The sequence below is a fragment of the Sorex fumeus genome, unplaced genomic scaffold (assembly GCF_029834395.1).
Source record: "Sorex fumeus unplaced genomic scaffold, SorFum_2.1 ptg000072l, whole genome shotgun sequence".
NCBI lineage: Eukaryota > Metazoa > Chordata > Mammalia > Eulipotyphla > Soricidae > Sorex > Sorex fumeus.
In genome coordinates, this window is record NW_026606129.1 from 51917073 (window position 1) to 51942293 (window position 25221).

General features: G+C 41.4%; 1 protein-coding gene across 1 annotated transcript in view; it reads right to left on the reverse strand.

The window, feature by feature from the left end:
* Positions 1-25221, reverse strand: part of DCAF1 (DDB1 and CUL4 associated factor 1) — an 82682-nt gene that overhangs the window by 34664 nt on the left and 22797 nt on the right. The window contains exons 3-11 of the mRNA XM_056129960.1: positions 21975-22051; positions 19320-19393; positions 16453-16566; positions 13539-13676; positions 8891-9403; positions 8529-8630; positions 4173-4331; positions 890-1069; positions 240-449 (exon numbers count right to left, since the gene is read on the reverse strand). Of these exons, the coding sequence (XP_055985935.1) occupies positions 240-449; positions 890-1069; positions 4173-4331; positions 8529-8630; positions 8891-9403; positions 13539-13676; positions 16453-16566; positions 19320-19393; positions 21975-22051 (1567 nt within the window). The remainder of the gene's footprint in view (positions 1-239; positions 450-889; positions 1070-4172; positions 4332-8528; positions 8631-8890; positions 9404-13538; positions 13677-16452; positions 16567-19319; positions 19394-21974; positions 22052-25221) is intronic.

The window sequence follows — 25221 nt, forward strand, 5'->3', positions numbered from 1 at the left end:
GTCCCCAAAAACAAAAAAACAAAAAAATCTTTCATACATACAGTTCCTTAATTCTACTATCTCATATTAATAGCAATGTACAACTGGAAGCAAGTCCTTAAACTTCACCTCCTATATTAATTTTCAAATATCCTGTATCTTCTCACTGGGGAAGTAAAGCCAACAATATCTGTCCTAAATAGACTCCACTGATCTGCATATGAGTTTAAGCCTAAGATGCCAAGACAAGCTTCTCTCACCTTATATGGGGGTTGAGGATGAACAAGAATACCCCCCTCAGTCCTCTGAAGTGACTGCTTCACTTGTTCCAATTTAATGGCCAGATGAGCTTCAAAGTACTTGCGCAAGGCCATGCAGGTATGTTTCCCAGTTTGACGGCTAGCAAATATTTCATCATCACTCAGAAGTGCACCCTGATCTTCCAAATTTAGAATCTCCAAAGTACTTATCTATTAAGAAAGAGGCAAAAGAAAGGGGTAAAACAGGTAAAAGTGGGGGAATCGAGAGAAAAACAAAGAAAACAGTTAAAGGAGGAAAATGTTATCAAGAACTGCAAGAACATAATAAAAAAAGAACAGTCATACAAATGCAAAACAGTAAACTCACACTGAAAAACTATATAGCTTTAAATCATGAAGACAAATGCAAAACTTGCTTTTAGAAGACCAAGATTATTGAAAACAATTCACCCTTGGAATAGATTCTACCAATTCCACAATGACACCTCTAATCCCTTAAGAGAATCTTCTGAATTATAGGAGAAAAAAGATTTTATCATTGTAGTATAATTTTCAAGTACACTGATCCTCCAAAATTTCCTCCAATCAGAGGTTTCCTAAGGGTAGTCAACACAAACACTGTGCAAAGAAGTCATTGAAAAAAATCTCACCAAGTTCACTAGACGACGAAGACCATCATATCGGTCAAAGAGCTCCAGCACAGCTCGAAAGGAGAAGCAGATTGAGAAAAACATGGTAGCATGGCAGCATCCTGAGGCATGAGAACATTCCATTAACCACAAGGTATAGTTCACCACATCAGACAGAACATTGTGGGGATGCATGCAAACCTGCAAGAAAAAAAGAAAAAAAAGTAAAGGACTGAAAAAAATGAAAAATTTACCAGTACAGACACTTATCTTTGAAGAATACAATGATCACTCTTTTACAAGTCAATCTGAGTTTAAACAACCTAAGATTAGGTAAATATTAAAATTAGCCTACACTTTAGCATTGCTGGAGCGATAGCACAGCGGGTAGGGCGTTCGCCTTACAAGCAGCCAACATGGCCGACCTGAGTTCGATTCCTCCGCCCCTCTCAGAGAGCCCGGCAAGCTACCGAGAGTATTCGATATGCCAGACACAGTAACAACAAAGTCTCCAATGGAGAAGTTACTGGGCCCGCTCGAGCAAATCGACGATCAACGGGAGGGCCTTTACCTTTTACCTAGCCTACACTTTAGTAAATGTTAAATATTTACATACTATGTTGACAAAACTGTAATGCAGATTCTAGGTTTTTCACCTAATATCAAGGGAAAAGGCTCACAGAGATTAAGGGACTTCTTCAGTATGATAGAAGTGGTGTTGAACTTTCTGATGAACTCTAGGCCATAATTTTAGAATTCATTCACAAAGATTAATTCATTTTGAGGTCTTCCAGGGGTTGGATCATGAAATCTCTTAAATTATTCCCCAGGTTTGTTATTCAAAAAAGACTGCATTCCCTTGAGAAGAAGATACTTAAGTACTGCTGAACCAAACAATGCTTCATCAGTGGGCCCAAGCATATACTTTTTGGCCAGGTTGCCTGAGTATCACCAGGAGTAGCCCAGAACCCTAAGTAATTTTGAGGAGGCTCAATGTTGATCTCAAGAAGGAAAATAATTAAAACTGAAATGGTGACTTTATTGGGAAGATAAAGATGGCTAAGGACTAGAATGCATACTTCACTTGTAGGAACCCTTGATTCAGTCCTCAGTACTGCATGGACCTGAATGTCAGTGGGAGTGCATTCCCCCAAAACAAAAAACAAAAAAATTCTAAGACAAAACTAAATCAGTAGCTTATTAGTAAAGATGCAGTCAAAGTGAACTTACCAACTCTACTCTCCTGGAAAATCTGTATCATGGGGACTAACTAAGTACCCAAAAAAAAAAATGTTCAAATACAGAAATAATAACTTCCATACAAGTACCTAGGGTACTTCTAAGACATTTTGCCTGAGAAATTTTTATACAACCCATAAAACAGGTATACAAATCAAACACTAATAATATATCAGACATTTATTCAAAAACAAGTTTTTTAGGATATTTTCAGGACCCCTCCACCCCACATTAAGTTAAGCAACACCATATGGGGTTGTCTTAAACCTACAGTTTAAGAAGGAAGAGTCTAGAACCAGAGAGAGAGCTCAACAGACTGAGCACATGCTTTTGCATGTAAGAGGCCCAGGTTCAATCTCTGGCACAACATGGTTTCCCAGAACTACGCCAGGAGCAATCCCTAGGCAAGGAACCTACGGTGGTCCTTAAGCACTGCAGGATATATCCCCCCAAAGCAAAGCAAACAAAAAGTTGGGGTCTAGAGAACCATTACCTATGCTTTCTAAAATGACTAAATTAAAAATCTTAATTTTTTTTTTAATTTAGGCACTTTAATTTAATACATTTAGTGTTTTCGGTAAATTTAAAAGTCTTAAGGAAAAGCAGAAAAACAAAATGAAAAACCACAAAGCCCTGAGACTCCAAGAGTGATTTTACTATCTCTACTACAAACTATTTGTTAGCATACACAAAGCGAAAAAGTTAGTCTCTGAGAAAAGACTAATTACACAAAACAAAACCCCACTGTAGAACATCTGAAAAAAAAAGTCTACAATCAAATCCTAATGCAATAAGCTGGCAAAAAGTAAAGTTCCCCAATTCCATTTCACATCTTTTTATTCAGTCAAAATAACCAACACCTTTTCTAAACAACATGTTCAGAATGTCTAGTGAAAACTGAATTTTTATGATATTTGTTTCTTTCATTAAAATTGCATTATTCTCTGGCAGAAATGCTTCTGAACTGTGAACTAAGCTATGGCCCCATGCCGCCCTGGGAGAGGAAAGGTGTTTGTCCCTCTGCCTTTTCCCCCTCAGCGGCAGCATGGTGACTGCCACCTTTCAGAGCCTATTGGACAGAGAGGTACATGCTTGCAGTGATGGGGCACACAAGGCCTCTCAGGATGAGGGGGCCGGAACCGGCCCTTCCAACCCCCCAACCGGACGAGACCCTGAGTTGCTGCCCACAAATGGCTCCTCCGCTCCTGAACGGCCATGATCCCAGAGGCACACAAACCAATCTCGGAACCCAGCAGCTTCTGGCAGAAATTCCTCTGGGCTTAATTACTAAAATACCAGAAATTCAAAATCCAGACATCAAATACTCTTCATTATCAGCAATAGAAAACAAATTATCAAATGATGCCTTTTCGGGAGGTCTGATTGTTGGGGGAAAATTCCAAATAATAATAGTGGGTCTTCTGTCGAAAAACTGAATGTAATCAAAGTAAAGAGAGAGTAAAGTGAAAATCATCTGCCACACAGGCAGAGAGGAGTGGGATGGGAGGTTCTTGGTGGTAGAACAAGTGCACTGGTGAAGAGATGGGTGTTTGTTCATTGACCAAGACTCAAACCTGAAAGCTTTGTAACTGTTCTCATGGTATTCAATTAAAAATAATAATAATAATAATAATAATAATAATGTTTCCAAAAAATTGCATTATTCTTTCTTCTTATCTGTAAGTTATTCTGGAGCCATGGATGTAGTTCAGTGATAGAACTTACATGTGTGTGGCATGGGTTCAACTCCCAATATTGAAAAAAAAAAAAAACCCTCTGAGGTACAGTTGTAGACTCACAAATTTTTGTTTTTGGGTTTCAGTAATACAATGATCGAGTACCCATCCCTCCACCAGTGCCCATTCTCTACCACCACTGATCCCAGTATTCCTCCCACCCTCACCCCCATCTCACCCTGCCTCTGTGGCAGGGCATTTCCTTTTGTTCTCTCTCTCCTTTTGGGTGCTGTGGGGAAAAAAACCCTTTTTTTAATTAAGAAAAAATTCTGTAAGTATGCTACCGCACTCCCCCACCCAATCCCATACGCCAATATGACCAAACTTACTCTTTCCATAGCATCCTGGTTGTAGGAGAGATAATACAAGCACATGGACACACCAGTTGCAGCCATAGAAGGACGAGGAATTTCCAGTAATTTCTGTACTCCCCCATGGGCAACGAATTCTGTGGCAAACTTGTTATGGAGTAGGAGAGATGCTAGATGCTAAATAAAGAGAATATGGTGTTACTGTGGAAACAATAATCTCTTCACAAGATGTTAAATTAAGATAAATGTCAGTAATCAGTAAAAGACAACTCCTATACAGAAGTAAAACCAATATTGCTTAAAGGAAACAAAAATATGCTAAGAGTCAACAACATTTCCTTCTAACACAAAAATTTACAAGAAGGTAAAAAGTGAAAAATGGAAATGACTGCTACAATCACTGTATTATAGTTTCCCGAAAGAACTATAATTTTCCCATTTTAATTCTTCTAATATTATCAGTTCCAATCAGCCCCACACTATAGCTTTAGTTCAGTTACTGATCATATTCATCATCAAAAAAATAAAATAAAGTAGGAAGCCAGAGAAATAGTACAATGGATAAAGCACTTGCCTTGCATGCAGCCGACCTGGGTTCATTTCCCAGCAGCCCATATGGTCCCCCAGTCCTGCCAGCAGTCAGAAGCAACCCCTGAACAACACTAAGTATGACCCCACCTCCACCCCACCCCACCTCCAAAAATAAGAATTTCAAACTTCATCTGTATTGGGGAGACACACACACAAATACACACACACACACACACACACAGAGCTTGGTATTTTCACACTACTCCTGGCGTGGTACTCAGGAGTTGCTTCCATAAGTGTTTGGGGCACTACTGTGTTTCCCAGGAACCACAGAGTCACACAGAGTCACATGCTCAGTCCTTGTGTTCTCTTAAATTAATTCTCAGAGTATCCTCAAAAAAATTTTTTTTCAGAAAATTATAAAAAACTGAGAGAACAAACAAACAAATCTCGGAACCCAGCAGCTTGCTCCAGAGATGCCTCCAGACTTTGCGATAGGTCACTTTCATTGGGCTACTCCAGACAGGAACAAGTGCTGTCCCTCTGCCTCCCCCCAGGAATCCCAGTGGCTGCCATCTTCCAGAACTCAACAAAAAGCCAAGGTATGTGGGAACAGTAGCAGCAAACGCCAGGCCTCACAGGACAGGAGAGGAGCCCGTCCCTCTCCTTCCCCTGCTCTGATGGGACTCTGAGATGACGACCACGAACTGCCCCCAGCTACTTATTAAGCTTCTAAATGGCTGTGATCCAGAGACACACAAACGTACCTTAGAATCAAGCAGCTCACTGCAGAGATCTCTCCAGACCCTAATTATTAAAATTTTAGAATTCCAGGAGAGCACAGCCGCTCTTGCAGCTGCATGACATTATATGCTATTCATAACAAACAATACAAAACAAATTGTTTAGCATTGCCTTTTCGGCAGGTTTGAGTGGTGGTGGGGAAATTCCAAATAATAAAGGTGGGACTGGCATCAAAATATTGAATGTAATCAAAGTAGAGAGAGAGAGAGTATTGTGGAAATTGTCTGCCACACAGGCTGGGGAAGGATTGTGAAGGGGTGGATACTGGGGATTTTTGTGCACTGGTGAAAAGATGGGTATTTGATCATTTTATGACCGAAACTCAAACATGAAAGCTTCGTAACTGTATCTCATGGTGATTCAATAAAAAAATAAATTATAAAAACTTTTAGAACTAAACACTTTAGGCATTTAAAAGTTTATCTTCCAAATTTTGTTAATTTCATACTCAATTAACCATGAGTCTCTACAGGTACCTGCCATCACCTGGGCAACTGGGAGGGATGGGTATTTTTCTGGCAGGGTGGAAGTGGGGTTTGATTTTTGTGCCACATCCAGCAAAGCTCAGGGTTACTCCTGGCTTTGGCAATTGGACTTCACTACTGGAGAGATCAGGAGACCATAAGGGATGTCAGGAGACTATATGGGATTCCAGGAATCAAACACGGTTGGTTGTGTGCAAGGCAAGCACCCTACACTTTATACTATCTCCCTGACCCCTGGAAGGAATGGATTTGAGGGCAATGGTATTCTTATCAGTCACTAAGGGTCACTAAGGTCATTCCATATGTAATGCAGGACCATCAAAGACACTCCTGCAGCATTGGTTGTTGGGTATGTAAAGTCAGAAATTAAATCCAGAACTTCATACATGCAAGGTGTATGACTTGGCCACATCTCTGACCTTGTGAGCACTTTCGTGGTAGGGAATGCAATGCAAGCAGCAGGCTGCTTGATGACTAAACCCAGAGCAATGTGGAAAGGACCACAAGAAAGCTAGAGCGCCCCCTACTGCTTCTGAGGCCAAGGTTTCTTTTACGTGCTGACAAACACAAAAAGTACAGACAAGAAAACAGAACTGGGATGAGAGAAAGTTCCATTCAACCCCTGGTTCAATCCTCTAAGAATAGCCCTAAGGTCCCTAAGAATAGCCAATTGTAGCACCTTCTGGGTGCAACTCAAAAAACAAAAAAACAAAACAAAAAGGAGAGAGGGAGAGAGAGGAGGAAGGGGAGAGGGGAAGAGGGGGAGAGGGAGAGAGTTGGGGAGAGGGAGAGGGAGAGAGGCGGGGAGAGGGGGGAGAGAGGGGGAGAGAGAGAGAGAGAGAGAGAGAGAGAGAGAGAGAGAACTAATTTGCAAATACAGAAACACTACTCCCTTTTAACTTTCCATGGTTCCAGTTACCCATGGTCAACTGCATTCCAAACACACTGTACACAGAGGGCAGGGCACTTGCCTTACACACAGCTGATCCAGGATCAATTCCCAGAACCCCATATGGTCCCGATCCCTACCGAGAGTAAGCTCTAAGCTCTACCGGGTGTGGTCCAAAAACCAAACCCAGCTCAGGCCTAAGCCCTGAGGAAGTGTTGCCCCAAAACAAAACAAAAATAAATCAAGAACAATACAAAAATATTATGCACAATAAGATATATTGAGGTGGGGCTGGAGCAATAGCACAGCGGGTAGGGCGTTTGCCTCGAACGTGGCCAACCCGGGTTCAATTCCCAGCATCCCATATAGTCCTCTGAGCACCGCCAGGGTAATTCCTTAGTGCAGAGCCAGGAAAAGAAAAAAAAAAAAAAAAACCAAAAAAGAAAAAAAAAAAAGATATACCGAGGAAGATATATAATCCACATTCACCTAAATTTTATTATAGCAAAATTGCCCTATTAGTTATTACTGTTTTACTTTATAAATTAAACATTAGCACAGGTATGTATAGATTATAAAGATATTTATAGTCAGGAAATGTATGTGCATTAGGGAAAAAGCATATATGGAATCCAGTACCTGGATGCTGTTTCAGGCATTTATTGAAGGTGTTAGAACCACTAAGGTTTACCATTAGTAAAACCAGGGTCATGGAGATAGTACGAAGGATAGAGTACATAATGCTGTAGCCAATAGCACAGAGGTAGGGTGTTTGCCTTGCATGCAGCCAATCTGGGTTCGATCCTTGGAATCCCATATGGTCTCCTGGGCACCACCAGGAGTAATTCCTTAGTGTAGAGCCAGGAGTAACAACTCCTGAGCTTATCCGGGTGTGTCTCCCAAAAAGCCAAAAAATAAAAAAGGATAGAGTACTTGCCTTGCACACAGATGACCCCAGTTCAATTCCTATTATCACATATGGTCTCAAGACCACCCCTAGGAGTGAGCACAAACTTGGGAGTAACCCCTGAGCACCACCAGGTGTGGCCTCGAAACACAAAAAATTTTCAGTGCCATAGGAGAGACAGTACAGGGGTTACAGTACTTGCCTTGTATACAGATGACTCCAGTTCATACAGCTGACACCATGGTACCACTTGATTATCAAACACCACAATACTAGGCAAGGCCCAAATCCTCACTCCCACCCCCCAAAAAATTTTCGTGCTTTTAGAACACTTAGCAACACTTTAAGTGCTCACCAGTGATTAGTAGCCACTGAACTGAATAACATATAGAACATATCCACTACCAGAGTTCTATCAGACAAGACAGCTCTGGACAATCAAGAACTGTGTCTGGGGCTGGAGGGGTCACTCAACAGGCTGAGTTAATACCTGGCATGAAGTAAGCTTCGATTTGTTTCCAGGCACCACAAATGGTAACACAAACACACACACACACACACACTGCCAAGAGCAATACCCAAGCACAAAGCCAGGAGTAACCCTCAAGCAATGCCATATCTGGCCCAAAAACAAAAAAGGAAGAAAAGCAAAACTTTTGCTTATTACTACTGCTGACACACACATAGGGATGCGATGCACCAAGTTACATCATCATAATTGTCAATAAAATGCTGTGACCTATTTTTAGTACCTTTACCTTAAGTGCTTCAAATGTCAGCAGGACATCATTGGTCTGTTTCAGGTCAATATAGAACATCATCAGCTCCCGTGATCCAAGTTGCATGAAAATGGGAAGTAACTGAAATCAAGACCAAAACAGTCTGAATTACTAACTTTATTTACCTCTTCCACTGCACACCTTTAAGAAGATAAACATAAATATGATGATCAAACAGGTTTTATCAGAAGTGACCTGCGTAAGACTGTACTAATTTGAGGCAAAAAATTTTCAGTAGTAGAGTAAAAAACACATCAGTGTACAGAATGCTACTGCAAGATACCCCAGATACAAGCACAACATTTCCAAAGTGTGAACATTACTCACCCCAATAAGCTTACCTCCTGATACTCTCCTAGGGGAGTCAAATACTGGAGAATAAGTCGCTGCTCAATAGCAGGAGTCATAGGAAAAAGGGTATAATTGGTGCCAATCACCCAGGGGGACATTTCTGACCAGCTGCTATTAGATAATTCAACAAATACTCGATCTGGATCTGATGATGAAAAACCTAACTTCTGTTTAGCTTTTCTAAAGCTTTCTCTGTCACCCTGCTTTGCTAACTTGTTTTTCCTCAGCCCTCCTTCCTCAGGTTTGATTGCTGAATTCACTCTGCTACTAGTCTTGTGGCTTGAATCCAGATGAAAGGAGAGCTCCATGTCTCCAGAAACTTCATGTTCTCCATCCACTCCATCTACGGCAGCCATGTCACCATAGTCCATATCCACAGCTTCTTCATCCAGAGGCAAAAGGGGTTCAGAAGAGGGCTTCCGTGGGCTAGGACGCTTGCTTTCCTGACGCAAAGTCACTTCTTGAAGCTGTAGCTCCCTCAGTCTTCGAAGTACGATTGCCACCTATCAATAGATAATGAAATGAAAGAGATTATCTCTTTAATATTACAATTTAAATATTTTTATTAATTCTTGCTTCCACATAAGGAGACCTGGATACTTATTCAGTTGTCCCAACGACTGGTAATAAAAGATTTTTGTGTGTGATGTTAGCATCCATGCTGCACAGGAACTTATCACAAGACTTTATCAGTCCTAAGAGAACCTCAGTCCCTGGGTGACTAGGTGGGTTGAGCCTTCTCTTACGGCTACTTTCCTTGCTCCCCTTTCCACCAAGTAACCTACAATACTTGAGGCGAGATAACCATAAGTCAGGTGATCTATAACAATTTATGAGCTACGCGGGGAACTCAGTTTTTAATGGGATTCACGTCTCTTTACTGCAACACTTTTTTTTGCGGAGGGAAGGGTGGGCACACCCAGGGTGCTCAGGGCTTACTCCTGACTCTGCACTTAGGAATCATTCCCGATGGTGTTCAGGGTACCTTATGGGATCCCGAGGATCAAACCCAGATTGGCCACATACAAAACAAGCACCTTATCCGCTGTACTATTGCTCCAGTGCCCTCTACTGCAACACTTTTAACAAAATGTTTTTAGGGGTCAGAGCAATAGTACAGCAGGTAGGGCGCTCGCCTTACATGTGGCCAACCCAAATTCGATCCCTGGCATCCCATAGAGTTCCCTGAGCACACCAGGAATGATTCCTAAGTGCAGAGTCAGAAGCCCTTGAGTACTGCCAGGTGTGACCCCAAAAAAAACAGAAGTTCTTTTTAAAAAGTTTGTTGTTGCAGATCACATGTCCTTCTCTCCCAGAAGAGAGCATAACATGACGCTCGCCATAACCATGCCACTGGACCCCGCACCAGAATGTTTCACTCAGGGCGCCCCAGAATGGGGAAGGTGAGAGCCCTCCCCACCCCTAAAGACCCAGCCCCAGCAGCCGAGAACCTCTAGGACTCAATTGCTGCCATGCTCATGGCTACTTTCCACATGCTCGGGCCAAGTCTCACCCACAAGTGAATCTATCCCTTAGACAGTTCACAGGACACACCCTACCCACATTCCAAAAGTAATACACCACATTTGATGGGGTTCAAAGTAGTAGGCAACCAATCTTAGAGGGAAATATATTTTTTTACAGATATATATATAAAAGCACACAAGGCTCAAACTTTAACAACATGTTAGTGATCTCCTAGAGAAGGGCTTAATGGCCCCTGGGTGAAATACAACAATCTTCACACTCTTCCCTCTAAAGATACTTTTTTGTAGCATGTTCAGTGTTTTTTCGTAACAAACAATACAAAATATATTATTTCGGTTCTGCTTTGGGACAGGGATTGGGGTTCAGGATGAAAACATCCAAAATATGGTGGTAGGAACGTGTAATGGTGGTGGGAATGTTTGAGTATTAAATGTAATCAAAAATTGTGAATTAGAGGCTGGAGTAATAGCACAGTGGGTAGGGCATTTGCCTTGCATGCGGCCGACCCGGGTTCGATTCCTAGCATTCCATATGGTCCCCTGAGCACTGCCAGGAATAATTCCTAAGTGCAGAGCCTGGAGTAACCCCTGTGCATCGCCAGGTGTGACCCAAAAAGGAAAAAAAAAAAAAACAAAAAACTTGTGAACTACTTCATAAAATAAAAAAAAATTGCTATTATCTTGGGTTTGATTTTGGGGCCACACCTGACAGTACCAAGAGTACCAAGAAACTATTCATAGTTCTATGTTCAAAAGTCACTTCTGGGTCCAGAGGAATAGTACAGTGGTTAGGATGTGTGTTTTGAATGCAGCCAACCCGGGTTCAATCCCCAGTACTTCATACGGTCTCCTGAGCTCATCAAGAGTAATCCCTGAATGCAGAGCCAGGAATAAACCCTGAGCATTGCCATGTGGCCCCAAAACAAATAAAATAGAGTGACTCCTGATGGTGCTCGGGGAACCAATATTAGTGCCAGGATTTGAACCAAGATCAGCCAAATTCAAGGCAAGCTCCTTAATCTCTCCAGCCGAACAGTAGATTTGATAAAAAAAAAAATACTGGCTAGATTCCTATAGCTTAATGACATTAGCAGTGTCTAAAAATTTCATTCTACATAAAATTTTCCAGAAAACCCAAACCAGGAGATTTATACAAAAAACGTTTAACATTCAGAACAGATCTGCCTGAATTAAGCTGAGCTAGACATCATGCCTAAAAAGACACAGTACACATAGTCACAACTTTTTAAGTATCTCTAAAAGTTCAGAAAGATAGTACAGCAAGGAGGGTACTTGTCTTGCACACAGCCAACCCAAGTTCGGCATCCCAGATGGTTCCCCAACCACCAGGTCCCTGACTACAGAGTAAGCCCTGAGCACCAACAGGTGTAGCCCAAAAACAATCAAACAAAATAGGTCTGCTGAAAATCAAAATTAAGGTTTCTCAAACTTACATCCATTTTAAAGTATATAGTTAAATATTGTTACACTTTACAATTATGTAGTCTATTTTTTAAATACATTATATTTTACTTTTAAGTACTTTTTTTTTAACTAACCCTAAATTGTCATGTCCTGTTGAGTCTTAAAGAGAGGATGGTATAAGGAAGTAGACACTAGTGGAGGGATTGGTGTTGAATTATTGGATACCTAAAATTTGACTCTCAGTAACTTTGTAAATCATGACTCTCGGGTGGAGGGGGCTGAGGATAATATCTGCAATTTAATTTGACTACACTTTTTTTTCAAAGTGTCAGAAATTAACTCCAAGAACTAAATTATTTTGTGTACAGTACTTGGGATGGAAGCCAGTAACTCACACATGCAAGACCTGTTCTCTAACACTGAAATACATCCCTCTTGAAATATATTATCCAAAAAAGTAAATTGTGTGTAGAATAAAGTACAGTAAAATGTTCACAATCAATTTACGTAGTATATATACAGTCTTTCACTTTAAAATTCTTTAAGTTTGTCTCTTTATATAAAAATTCTAATCCTTCAACCATGAACCAATTCTCCTGGCCATTGTTTCAAACTGTCATTGGGTATTAGTTTCATATTATGTATTTTTAATATGTTAAAAATGAGTGCAATGATTCTATGTCTGTCTCTGCTTCCAACCCATTTCATTCAGCATAATACTCTCCATATCCATCCATTTATAAGCTGAGAGGTAGGGGGAAAGGACATTTGCTATAGAGAAGAAACCAATATGACAAAGATAGCTGGAAATGATCACTCTGGACAAGAACTGCATGCTGAAGATAGGTAAAGGAAGAAACATGATAACCACTCAGTGTCTGTATTGCAAACCATAATGCCAAAAACAGAGAGAGAGAAAAAAGGGAAAATGTCTGCCATAGAGACAGGCTAGGGGTGGAGTTGGAGGCCAGGAGGGAAACTGGGGACATTAGTGGTGAGAAATGTACACTGGTAGAGGGATTGGTGTTGGAACACTGTATGACTGAAACCCAACCAGGAATAGCTCTGTAATTCTGTATCTCATAGTGATTCAATAAAAAAAATAAAAATGAAAACCTTTCTTAAATTCTCATAATCCAAATGTTGGAGTAGCAAAGGAAAGGATCTGACCCCTAATCTGGCATAAACTAATGAGATAAAAAAACTACTAATTTTATACTAAGAAAAGAGACTCAGGCCACTGTCATAGTACAGTGGGTAGGGTGTTTGCCTTGCATGTGACCCACCTAGGTTTAATCGCCAGCATCCCATGTGAGTACAGAACCAAGAGTCACTCCTGAGCACTGCCAGGTATGACCCAAAAAAGCAAAATAAATAAAAATTAAAAAAAGAAAGACTCGAAATTCCTAAGTAATCTTGATGTTCATATAGACATGCTCTGCATGCAGAAGGCATGGGTCTGACCCTCAGTACTCCATGAACCCTAGCAACAGCAAGGCTGACATAACCTCCTCCCGCCCCCCAGCACTGAGCCAGGAGTAGCCAGTCCCTAAGCACTCACCGCTGCGTATAGCCCAAAAAACAAAAAAATAAATGTAAGTAATTTCACATGGTTTTGTGTTATTATTGTTTACTTATGTCTACTTGTTCTAGTTTAGGTACAAAAATGAGCTTGCAAATACTCGCCCACACTTAACACAAAAATTTATTCTGTCATGGTCCTTACCAGCTGTGAATTTTCATCCCTATAGTTGGCAGCAATGTCTTGATTTTCCATGGCACCTCCTAATAGTCCAGTAGAATATGTCCTTAATGGCTGATCAGCTTCTCGGGCCCATTTGAAAAGATTCTCAACAATTCCTTCCTAAAGTAAAAAAAAATTAATCCCCAAAACATAAAAATATTAATACAAAAAGATATACGCACAGCTTTGTTCACTGCAATTTTTCATGTCTGCTGACCATTCTTCAGGTTTCTACTGCTGTGAAATACTTTATATGACTTATAATAAAGATAAGTTTTTAATTTTTCTTAAATTTTTAAATTAAACTTAATATTTTCTTTTCTTGGGGAGAGATAGTACAGCGGGTGTTTGTCTTGGATGCACTTGACCTGAGTTTGATTCCCAGTACTCCATATGGTTTCCTGAACAATGCCAGAGATCCCTGATTGTAGAGCCAGAACTAAGTCCAAACCCAGCTCCCAAGACCTCCAAAAAAACAAACAAGTAGTATTTTTTTTTCTCTCCTTCCTAAAATTATTTTTAAGGATTTTCTTGGCAGGAAGGGGATTAGAGATAAAACTCTGCGACATCTCATACCATTGATGTACTAAGAGTAGCACACAGTGGATAGGATGTAAGGTAGAAGGCAACGAATCTCAATAAAAAAAATATTAGCATACAAGGCTCAACCTGCAAAAATATGTTAGTAATCTCTTATACAAAGGTTCAATGGCTCCAGGGTGAGATACAATAATATACACACACTTCCTTCTAAGAAAACCTTTTCTGGATCATTGTATAATCAAACCCAAGCACAAAATATTGTCAATCTACAACTGTACCTCATGGTGCTTTACTAATAAAAAAAAATTTAAAAAAAAAAAAAAGGAAACCTTTTCTGATTTTTTTTTTTTTTTTTTTTTTTTTTGCTTTTTGGGTCACACCCGGCGATGCTCAGATGCTCAGGGGTTACTCCTGGCTCATGCACTCAGGAATTGCTCCTGGCGGTTCTCAGGGGACCATATGGGATGCCGGGAATCGAACCTGTGTCGGCCATGTTGGCTGCGTGCAAGGCAAATGCCTTAACCGCTGTGCTATCACGCCAGCCCCCTTTTCTGATTATTTTTAGAGAATTGTTTATAAAAGGAATACAAAATAAATTCTTCAGAGCCTGTTATTGGAGCAGGCTTGGATAGTGGTAGCAAAATTCAAAATAATGGTGGTGGTTAAGGTGCAATGATGGTGGGATTGGTGTTGGGATATTAAATGTAATCAATTATTGTGAATAACTTTATAAAAATAAAATTTAATTTTTGAAAAATAAATACCAGGGGCTGGAGCGATAGTACAATGGGTAGGGCATTTGCCAACCAACCCAGGTTCGATTCCCAGCATCCCATATGGTCCCCCCTGAGCACCACCAGGAGTAATTCCTGAGCACAGAGCCTGGAGTAATGCCTGAGCATTGCTGGGTATGACCCTAAAAGCAGAAAAAAAAAAAAAAAGAGGAATTCTCCATAAAGATTCATAGACCAAATAAACCAATCTTAAAAAAAAAAAACATAAATACCAAAAAAACTGGGTCTCACATAGGCAAGCACTCTTCCGCTAAGTTTGCTGAGCTACTCTTTTAATATATTATTTTATATATATGTATATAAAAAAAACCATGTACGTAGAAAAATAATATGTATATTGGTTTCGGGGGAACACTAAGCAATGCTTAAGAACTATTCCTTGGCTCTGCTCAGGAATGACCACTGGAGGTACTCAAGGGATCTTATGAGGTGTCAAGGGATTAGAACCAAGATCAGCTACATGCAAGGAGAATCCCATAACCTCTATATTATATTTGCTTTATATTTTAAGTATCACTTTCTGGGCCAGAAAGATAAGTGGGTAGGGTGCTTATCTTGAACAGCATGGACCTAGGTTCTATCTCTTGTACAATATATGCACACCCACCCCACCCCAACACCTCCAGAAGTAATTCCTGAGTGCAGAGCCAGGGTATGGGCCAAAAAACAAACACAAAACAAAACAAAAAGGAAAAAAATAAAACCACTTCCTTGGGGTCATGGAGTTATTTCACTACGTATTTCCAAACAGTTCAAACTTTTTTTCAAATTAGGACCAGAGGGCCAGAGATATAGATTAGCAGTTAAGGCATTTGCCTTGCAAGTGGCCGACCTGGTTTTGATCTCTGACACCCCATATGGTCCTGAGATGACTGCCAGGAGATTCCTGACTACAGAGTCAGGAGTAACCCAAGCACCACTAGATGGTCCCAAAAATAAAACCACCACCACCAAAAAAAAAAAAAAAAAGGAGGGGGGCTATATATAGAAATTCTGAAGGCTATTAAAGATATTTAACTATATAAATGTATAAATGCAATCTGCACTGACCAATCAGAAGTGATACTGATTAGGGTTAGGGATGAGAATGACAGTACAGTACAATGGGTAGGGCATCTGCCTTGAACACCGGCAACCTAGATTTGATACTCAGCAGCCTATGTGGTTCTCTGAGTGACAAGTAGTGATCCCTGAGCACAGAACCAGGAGTGAGCCCTGAGCACCGCTGGATATGGCCCCCCTCCAAAAGAAAAAAAGAAGTGATACTGACTAAAACAAGTAATTTTTTTAAAGGGCAAAAAATATTTTTTTAAATAAACAAATTTTAAAAAGAAAAGGCTAAAAGACTAACATGCTTCCTCATACCAAGGAAAAGACAAGGACATCTAATTTTGCCCATTTCTATGTAGGACAGTAGTGGAAGTTCTTTTTAGGTAAGAAAGAAATATCTAGTAATGAAAGAAGAAAGTAATATTGCATTTAACATGATCCTACACATAGAAAACGCTGAACAGGAGTCAAAAAAATATTACACTGGGTAAAACATTTTTAGTAAGTACCTTTTCTTGAAAGACAACAGCAGTTTCCAGCCCTGGCATGATGTCCAGCAGGAGTCTGCAAGCAGCAGTGTTTAATGGGGGTTCTCTGCTCGTCATCACATATGCATTTACCAGCTATAAAGAAAAGGATGTTGATACATTCCAGTCAAATTAATAAAGTCTAATAAATTACCAATAATATCTTTAACAATATAAACTTGTTATAAATACATGTAGGGACCAGAGTGATAATACAGCGGGTAGGGCATTTGCCTTGCATGTGGCTAACCAAGGCTTGATCCCCGGCACCCCATATGGTCCTCCAAGCACACTAGGAATTAGCCCTGAGCATAGAGCCAGGAGTATACTGAGCACTGCCAGGTGTGGCCCCAAAACAAAATACATATGATCCTATTGAGCATGATGATAACATTTCTTCTTTCAAAAGTTTTACTTATCTTGTGGAGGACCACACACCCAGCGGTGCTCAGGTCTTATATGATGATGGATAATAAAAACATTTTGTTTTTATATAATTATACAGAATATAAATTTGAGGGTGGGAAAACCCGCACCTGGTAGGGCTTAGGGGCTACTCCTAGCTTTGAGCTCTAGGGTCACTCTCTGTGCTCTGCAACTTGGTATGTGAATCCTGGTGAGCATCACAGCTAAACAAGCACCACAGTCAGACATGTGTGCAACCCTAGTCATCACTACAAGAAGAAGGAAAAAGAAATAAATTTTTAAAATTAAAATAAGAGCTGGAGGGGCTGGAGAGATAGCACAGCGGGTAGGGCGTTTGCCTTGCACGCGGCCAACCCGGGTTCAATTCCCAGCATCCCATATGGTCTCCTGAGCACCGCCTGGAGTAACTCCTGAGTGCAGAGCCAGGAGTAACCCCTTTGCATCGCCGGGTGTGACCCAAAAAAGAAAAAAAAAAAAAAAAGAAAAAAAAAGAAAATAGGAGCTGGAGATAGTTCAATTGGCTCAGTACATATTCTGCATGCAGAAGACCGGGTTCAATTCCCAGCAATGCATGGTCACCTTAGCACCACTGGAAGCAATTCCCTGAGCACTGCCAGGTGTGGCCTAAAAGATTACCAAAAAAATTAATAAAATAAGGGCTGGATAAATTACAGGAAGCAAAGCACTTGCCTTGTATGTGCAGTTCTAGCAGTTACAATCCTGGTAGGAATCCCTGGTACATACAGTCCTCTAAGGATTGCCTGGGATCACTACTGAGCAGAGTCAAGATGACCTGAGTACTAAGTGTGGGTCCAAAAACAAAATATTAAAATGAGGGGCCAGAGTGATAGTACAGCAGGTAGGGCATTTGCCTTGCACACAGTCAACCTGGGTCTGATTCCCAGCATCTGATACTGTCCTCAAGCACCGCAAGAAATAATTTTTGAGTGCAGAGCCTAGAGTAACCCCTGAGTTATCGCCGGGTGTGGCCCAAAAACCAAACAATAAAACAAAAAGGATCACACCAGAATATGACATAAAACATAAAATATATATGGGGATGGAGTGATAGTACAACTGGTTGACCTTGCATGCAATCAACTCAGGTTCTATTCCCAATATCCTATATGTTCCCCTGGGATCACCAGGAGTAATTCCTGAGCACAGAATCAGGAGTAACCCCTGAGCACTGCTGGGTGTGGCCCAAATACCTTTGGGGGGAAAAAAAACTATCAGTGCCAGGGAGATAACTCAAAAGTGCTAGAGCACAGATATGTATATGAGAGCCCCAGGTTTGATTCCTGGCACTGTGTGGTCCCCACTAAGCTCCACCAGGTACAACTCCTGAGTACCAAGCCAGGAATAAGCAGTTACTGAAACAGCCAGGAGAGGAACCAAATTATAAATCAAACTAGAATAAACAATGAAGCTATATTTAAGTTCAGAACATGGATCCTACAGATCATGTTATCAAGCATCACATTAATCCGTATCCAAAAACATACTTCAAGACCAGGGCAATAGTTCAGAGTACATGTGTAAACCTTTGCATGCGGGAGACCCAGGTTTGACACCCAGTCATATGGTGTCCTGGCAATGCACTGGGAGTAGTCACTGATCATGGAAAGGTATTTCCCATCCCTATCACCATACACACACACACACACACACACACACACACACGCGCGCGCGCGCGCGTGCATGCACACATACTCGCCAAAGTTAATTGAGCAATTATTCTATTCAGAAGCTATAAGTGCTACATATACATTTTCCTCCCTCGTATACTCAATATTCCAATATTACAACATTAGAAAAGGCACATTTCCAATACATACATGTATGTAGAACCACATGGTAGCCCTACAATTTTTCTAGTTAGAAACCAAGGAGGATTCCTATGTTCCCAAACCCAGTATTATTTTGCTCAGGGATAAACATAAGAGGCTAAAAGAGCCCTAACCCATATTCAACTGAACAAAATGTACAGCAAAAATAAATACTAGGACCATAGCAAGACTTGGAAAGAAAAAAAGTTCAGGCGAGGCAGAGACAGTAACACAATGGGTAAGGCACGTGCCTTGCACACAGCCAAGCCTCAATCCCCGGCCCCCTGTATGGGCACTACCCCCAGTCATGCTAGGAAAGATTCCTAAGCACAGAGCCAGGAGTAAAAACTATTGGATGTGGCACAAAAACAGAAACTAAAATAAAGAGGAAGTCCATGATTACTCTTATGCCACCAAATTTTAAAGTCTACCCACTTTGTTCCCATGTTCCTAACTTTGTCAGTGGAAGGAAGGAAGGGAGGGAGGGAGGAAGGGAGAGGGAGGGAGGGAAGGAGGGAGGGAGGGAGGGAGGGACAGACGGACTACTGGTACAGTAACTGCTGATGTCTAGATCGGAATAAGAAGTACACCTACTGCATTCATGAAATCATCATTCTTGAAGAGTATTCTCAGCAAATGGCCCAGCATACACTCAGGATCAGCTCGACCTACCAAATGAAGAGGGAAGGAACAAAGGAGTAAGTAAATCATCCCAGTCAAGCAGCTCAGACCTATGGGAAAACCTTACTATTGTACTATTAAAAAAATGACCAAGGCCAGAAAGAGAGTACAGGTATTAAGATGCGTGTCATACATGCACCAGACCCCAGTTCAATCCCCAGCACCACATAATATCCCTCTCCAAGCAACACCAGGTATAGCCCTTGAAGCCATGAAGCACTGCCAGGTATGGCCCTGAAGGTCCCCAAGGACCAAAGTAGCCCAGGTAATCCCCTCCCCTTCCATGGTGCACTGAAACACTAGCAGCAGCAGTTTGCTGAGAATCACCAATCACCAAGACAGGCCCCTAGATTCCTAGGCACCAATTCAGAGGCACAAAAATAAAAAGCTAACCAAGATAAAAGATTATTGTGGGGGGGCGGGGGAGGAGTGAGGGGAGAGAAGTAGGTAAAGCCTTAGACAAGGCTGACCCAGGTTTAATCCCAGGACCCCACATGGTTACCCGAGCCCAGTCAGGAGTGGTCATTGAGCAGAGAGCCAGGAGTAATCTCTGAGCACCACAGGCATGACCCAAAAAACTAAACAAAGAAAACAATTTTTTTTGATAAATCAATTTTTTTAAATATTCCTTAAAATTAAAAGTGACAGGGAGTGGAGAAATAGATCAAGAAGCTGAACATATACTTTATACACAGGAGGCCCAGTTGCAATCCCTTGCGCTACATTAATTATTACTTGAGTAACATCAGGAGGAGCAACCTCTAAGCACAGAACTGGGAGATGCCTCTGAGCACCCGTGCATATGGTCCCAAAACAAAAAACAAAAGTGCCACTTTACAGCCATAAAGATAGCTCAAAGAGCTACAGCACATGCTTGGTATGCAGGAGGTCTGGGTTCTAACCCCACTACAGAAAGGTTCCCCCTAAGCACTGCCAGAAGCAACCCCCAAGCACCAAAAAATAAAATGACAATATAAAACTTGAGACACTGTTTTATAGCTTTTCCATATCCCAATATACTGCCTACCCAACAAAGCTGAATTAAATGAGCACTTGACCCAGACTGGCATCCCTAGGAGTATATAAGATCTATAAAAGAAGTATAAAAATTAGGGAAGGGAGAGATTAATATAATGGGCAAGGCACTTGCCTTGCATGCAGTCGACCCAGGTTCAATCCCTGGCATCCCATATGATCCCAAGCGCCACCAGGAGTGATTCCTGACCACAGAGTCAGGAATAACCTCTAAGCACCACTGAGTGTGGCCCAAAACCAAAAGAGAGAAAAAAAAAGGAGGAAGCATGACTTTTTTTTTTGATGGGTGTACTGGAGAAATAAGATCCCAGTCTCTTTCTTTCTTTCTTGTTTGTTTTGTTTTTGGGCCACACCCTTCAGTACTCAAGGGCTTACTCCTGGACTCTTGGCTCTGGGGTCATTCCTGGTAGGGCTCAGGGAGCCATACAGGACCCCAGGGATAGAACCCAAGTCACCTGTGTGTAAGGCAAGTGCCCTACCAGCTGTAAGATTTCCCTAGCCCTCTCAGTTTCAACTAAAATAACTTGGACAGCATAGATGCTTCCTTAAATCTGTAATGTTAGGCTAGGAAGAAAATCCCACTGAGAAGTCACCAACTCTAAGATATGGTACCCATGGCGATCTTTTTTTTTTCTTACCCCACCCCCTATTTTTAATTTACTTAAAGCTCTTCTAGGTAAAGGAGGCAGGGACTTATGATCTTTAACACATGGAATAAAAATAAAAGAATTAATGATTGGGATAATTACTGGTTAATTTTTAAGGCATATATTATCTTTTCACTGTCTCTTCAGAGCATCAGTATAGTAAATTTAGTGAAGTTTGCTTTGTTCTGTTTTGAAGCTATACTTGGTTGTGCTCAAGGCTTACTCCTGGCTCTATGCTCAGGGATCACTACTGACAGACTGGAAAGATTGCTGTGCAGGCAGACTACCAGAGTTCAATTTCTGGCACTACATATGGTTCCCACCCCGTACCAGAAGTGATCACTGAGTGCAGAGTCAAGAGTGAGACCCTGGGCTGGAGCAATAGCACAGAGGGTAGGGCATTTGCCTTGCACACGGCCAACCCAGGTTCGATTCCCAGCATCTCATTTGGTCCCCCAGCACCACCAGGAGTAATTCCTGAGTGCATGAGCCAGGAGTGACCCCTGTGCATAGCTGGGTGTGACCCAAAAAGAAAAAAAATAAATAAAAAATAAATGTAGTTCCAACCATGTTTCTCCATCAGTAAAAAGAATACTTAGGTCTTTGGTTTAAGTAAAAAAAAATTGTTGCTTTTCTTCTTTCATTTTTTATGCCTCTGTAATCCTATCAATTTAGTTCCAGTTATATTCTGTGTGATATAAACACATTATCTCAATTTTCCTAGGAACTGGTTTTTCCTCATTGACCCAAACTTGTCACAGTATTTTATGAAGGTATTTTAGTAATATTTCTATAAAATGCTATTTTAATTTTAAAAAGTACTCCCATTAAGCAATTTTCTTTTGTAAGAATAACAGAGCCAGGCTTAAGAGAACAGAGGTCTCACCAGGATGTCGATCATCAAATGGGTCTGGATCCCCCTTACGATATTCTTCAGTTTCTTTTTCAATCAATTCAGACATCCTAGCACAAAGGGAAGACAGGGTCAAATCTAGACAAACATACCAAAAAAAAAAAAAAAGAAAAAGAAAAAGAAAAGCACCACCACCTAAAACAATCAATACAATAGACAAGGTGTAAAAATGAAAGCAAAAAGTTAAAGAATATTTTCTCTTAAGGAAAGAAATCTAAACAATAACTCATCTATCCACTTTCATGTCTTAAAAAATAGCATCCCCTCAGAAGTCAAAAACCTTAGAGTAACCATTAAAATCTTCCGTTCCATATCCCCTGTAATTTCTGTTAGTACAAACTACAAAACATAATCTTAGGGTCGGAGAGATAGTTCAGAGGGTAGGGCACTTGCCTGGTAAAAGCTGATCTGGGTCTGATTTCTGGCATACCATATGGTCCCCCATGCACTGCCAGGAGTAATTCCTGAGCGCAGAGATAGGAATAACTCCTAAGCATTGCTGTGTGTGTCACCAAACTCTCCCACTACCCCCTCCAAAAAAAAAAAAAGGCCACATAATCTTGATTTTGATCATTTCTCTACATCTCAACCACTTTTATTCTCATCCAGATCATCACCAAACTCCCAGACTATACAGACTACCTCAACACCTTGTTTCTAATTTCCTTGCTTCCATACTTGACCTGACACAATTCATTCTCCAACTTCCAATGACTTTACTACCAAAACTACAATTAAAACCATGTACATAAGAGCTATGGGAAATAGTTCACAGGGGTAGAGCTCACACTTTGTACACAGAAGTCCCCAGCACTGCATGGTCCTGAAGAACTACCAGTGACCCCCAGATATTAAGTACCAAGTGTGGCCCAAAAACAAAACCAAAAGAGACAGCACAGTGGGTAAGTCATTTGCCTTGCATGCAGCTAAATCCAGGTTACGTATTCTTTGGAGGGGACAAACTGATGGTGTTCAGGGGCTACTCTTGGGTCTATGCTCAAGGGACACATCTGATCATGCTCAGGGGAAACATAAGTGGTGCTGAAGACTGAACCAGGGCTGTCCACATGCAAGGTCTTACCCCTGGACAACTTCTCCAGTCCCCATGCATTCTTTTGTTTGTTTGGTTTGGATTTTTTGTTCTGGGGTCACACCCAGCAGTGCTAAGGGCTAACTCTTGTTCTGCACTCAGGGATCACACTTCTGGTAGGGTTCAGGGAACCATACATGGTACCAGGGATTGAACTTGGTCAGTCACACGTGAGGCAAACACCCTACTTGCTATACAATAGCTCCAGCTCCTCTGTGCACTCTTTTTCAAGCCAGAAAAACCACTTGTCAAGGGCCAAGTAGCAAATGTTCTCAAAGTTAGCAAATGTTTTATATGCATGAAGCACCAAGTTTGATCTCTAGCATCACATGGTCCCCACAAGCACTGCCAGGTATAGCCCTGGAAACCCCAGAGCACTGCTGGGAATGGTTCCTAGCAACACAACACCAGGCCTAAGTATTGATCTGTCCAGGGCAGTTGGCAAAGTAACAACAGGAGAGGTGCCCATACTACCTGAGCATTCCTTAAGAGTCCCCAAAACAAAACTCACTTGCCAAGTACCCTTAGTACTTTTTTTATTTTGCCAAGTGCCCTTAATATGGGCTGGAGCAGTAGCCCAGCTGATAGGGTATTTGCCTTGCATGCGGCCGACTGGGCTGACCCAGGTTCAATTCTTCCGCCCCTCTCCGAGAACCCAGCAAGCTACCAAGAGAATCTCGCCCGCACAGCAAAGCTTGGCAAGCTATTTGTGACGTATTTGATATGCCAAACACAGTAACAACTGTCACAATGGAGACATTACTGGGCCCGCCTGAGCAAATCGATGAACAACGGGAGGACAGTGACAGTGACAGTGACACTTAATAAACCTGATTATTTATCTACAGAGCTTCTATACCTCCACTATCTAGCATGTTCTGTCCTTACTCAAACTGTACATTTCTACAAAATAATTTTCTTTTTTTTCCTTTTGAAGCACCAGGGATTAAATCCAGGTCTCACATATCCAGGGCATGACTAACACTGAACCACAATCCCACATCTTTGTATTTCCTAGTATTAAACTCCCTGCAAACAAAAAACAAAAAGCCCCCACCCTTCCCCAAATTTGGGGTCAGACCAGGCACTGCTCAGGAATTTTCCCAGCTCGGTGCTCAGTCAACCACACAGTGTCAGGGACCAAAACCAGGCATCCTGTATGCAATTTATGCACGTGAGCCTGATGACCTCTCTCCAGCTCCCTGCAAAACAGAGCTAGTACAGGAGGTACAGCACTTGCTATGCATGTGGCCCTTTCCAGTTTTAAGCCCTGGCACCACATAAGGTCTAATGAGAACAAAACAGGGGTCACTCGTGAGAAGAACCAGGAATAGCCCCTGTGCGATTGGGTCACACTTGGCAGGGGTAGTGCTGCTGGAGGTTGTCAGAGGACCATGTAGTGCTAGGAATAGAATCCAGTCCTTCCACATGCAAAGTATGTGTTCAGCCAACTGAGCTTTCCGTCCAACCTCCACCTGCAAAAATTCTAGCTCACTCTCGTATAATTTTTCCCTACCATGACTCGAAAGTATTTCTCCTTCTTCTGCCTTGCCCTCAAAACTCTGAAAACTGTTAGCCATAAAATAATTCTGGTGGCGCTCTCTCTACTCTGGAGTTGGCCCATATTCTCTCTTGTTACTCTGTCTCTTTTTCTCTCCCGCTCCTCACTCAAAGCTTCCAAATAAAACCTGCTATATTTTAGGGGGGAAATAAACTAAAAAAAAATTTGCCATACACATAAAAGTGAAAACTATACAAAATATAGCTATCTATTAAGATCTTCCAGTATTTTTAGTAGAAACTGTGCAATCCAGCATAGCAGTTAGATAAAAACATGAGTTCTGAGGTTGGCGAGATTTAACAGAGGCTAAGATAAGATGCCTTTGCCTTGCACATGGCCAACCTCAGTTAAATTCTTGGCACTGCGTATCGTCTTCATGAGCACTACTGGGAGTGACCCCTAAGGAATAAGTCCTGAGCACTGCCAGTTGTGGCCCAAGCACCCCACCAACTCCCCTCAATAAAATATGGGTGAGGCGATCAGTGAGATAATTCAATGGGCAATAGTACATGCTTTGCATGTAGAGGACAGAGGCTTTACTACATGGTCCCATAAGCACCATCAAAAGT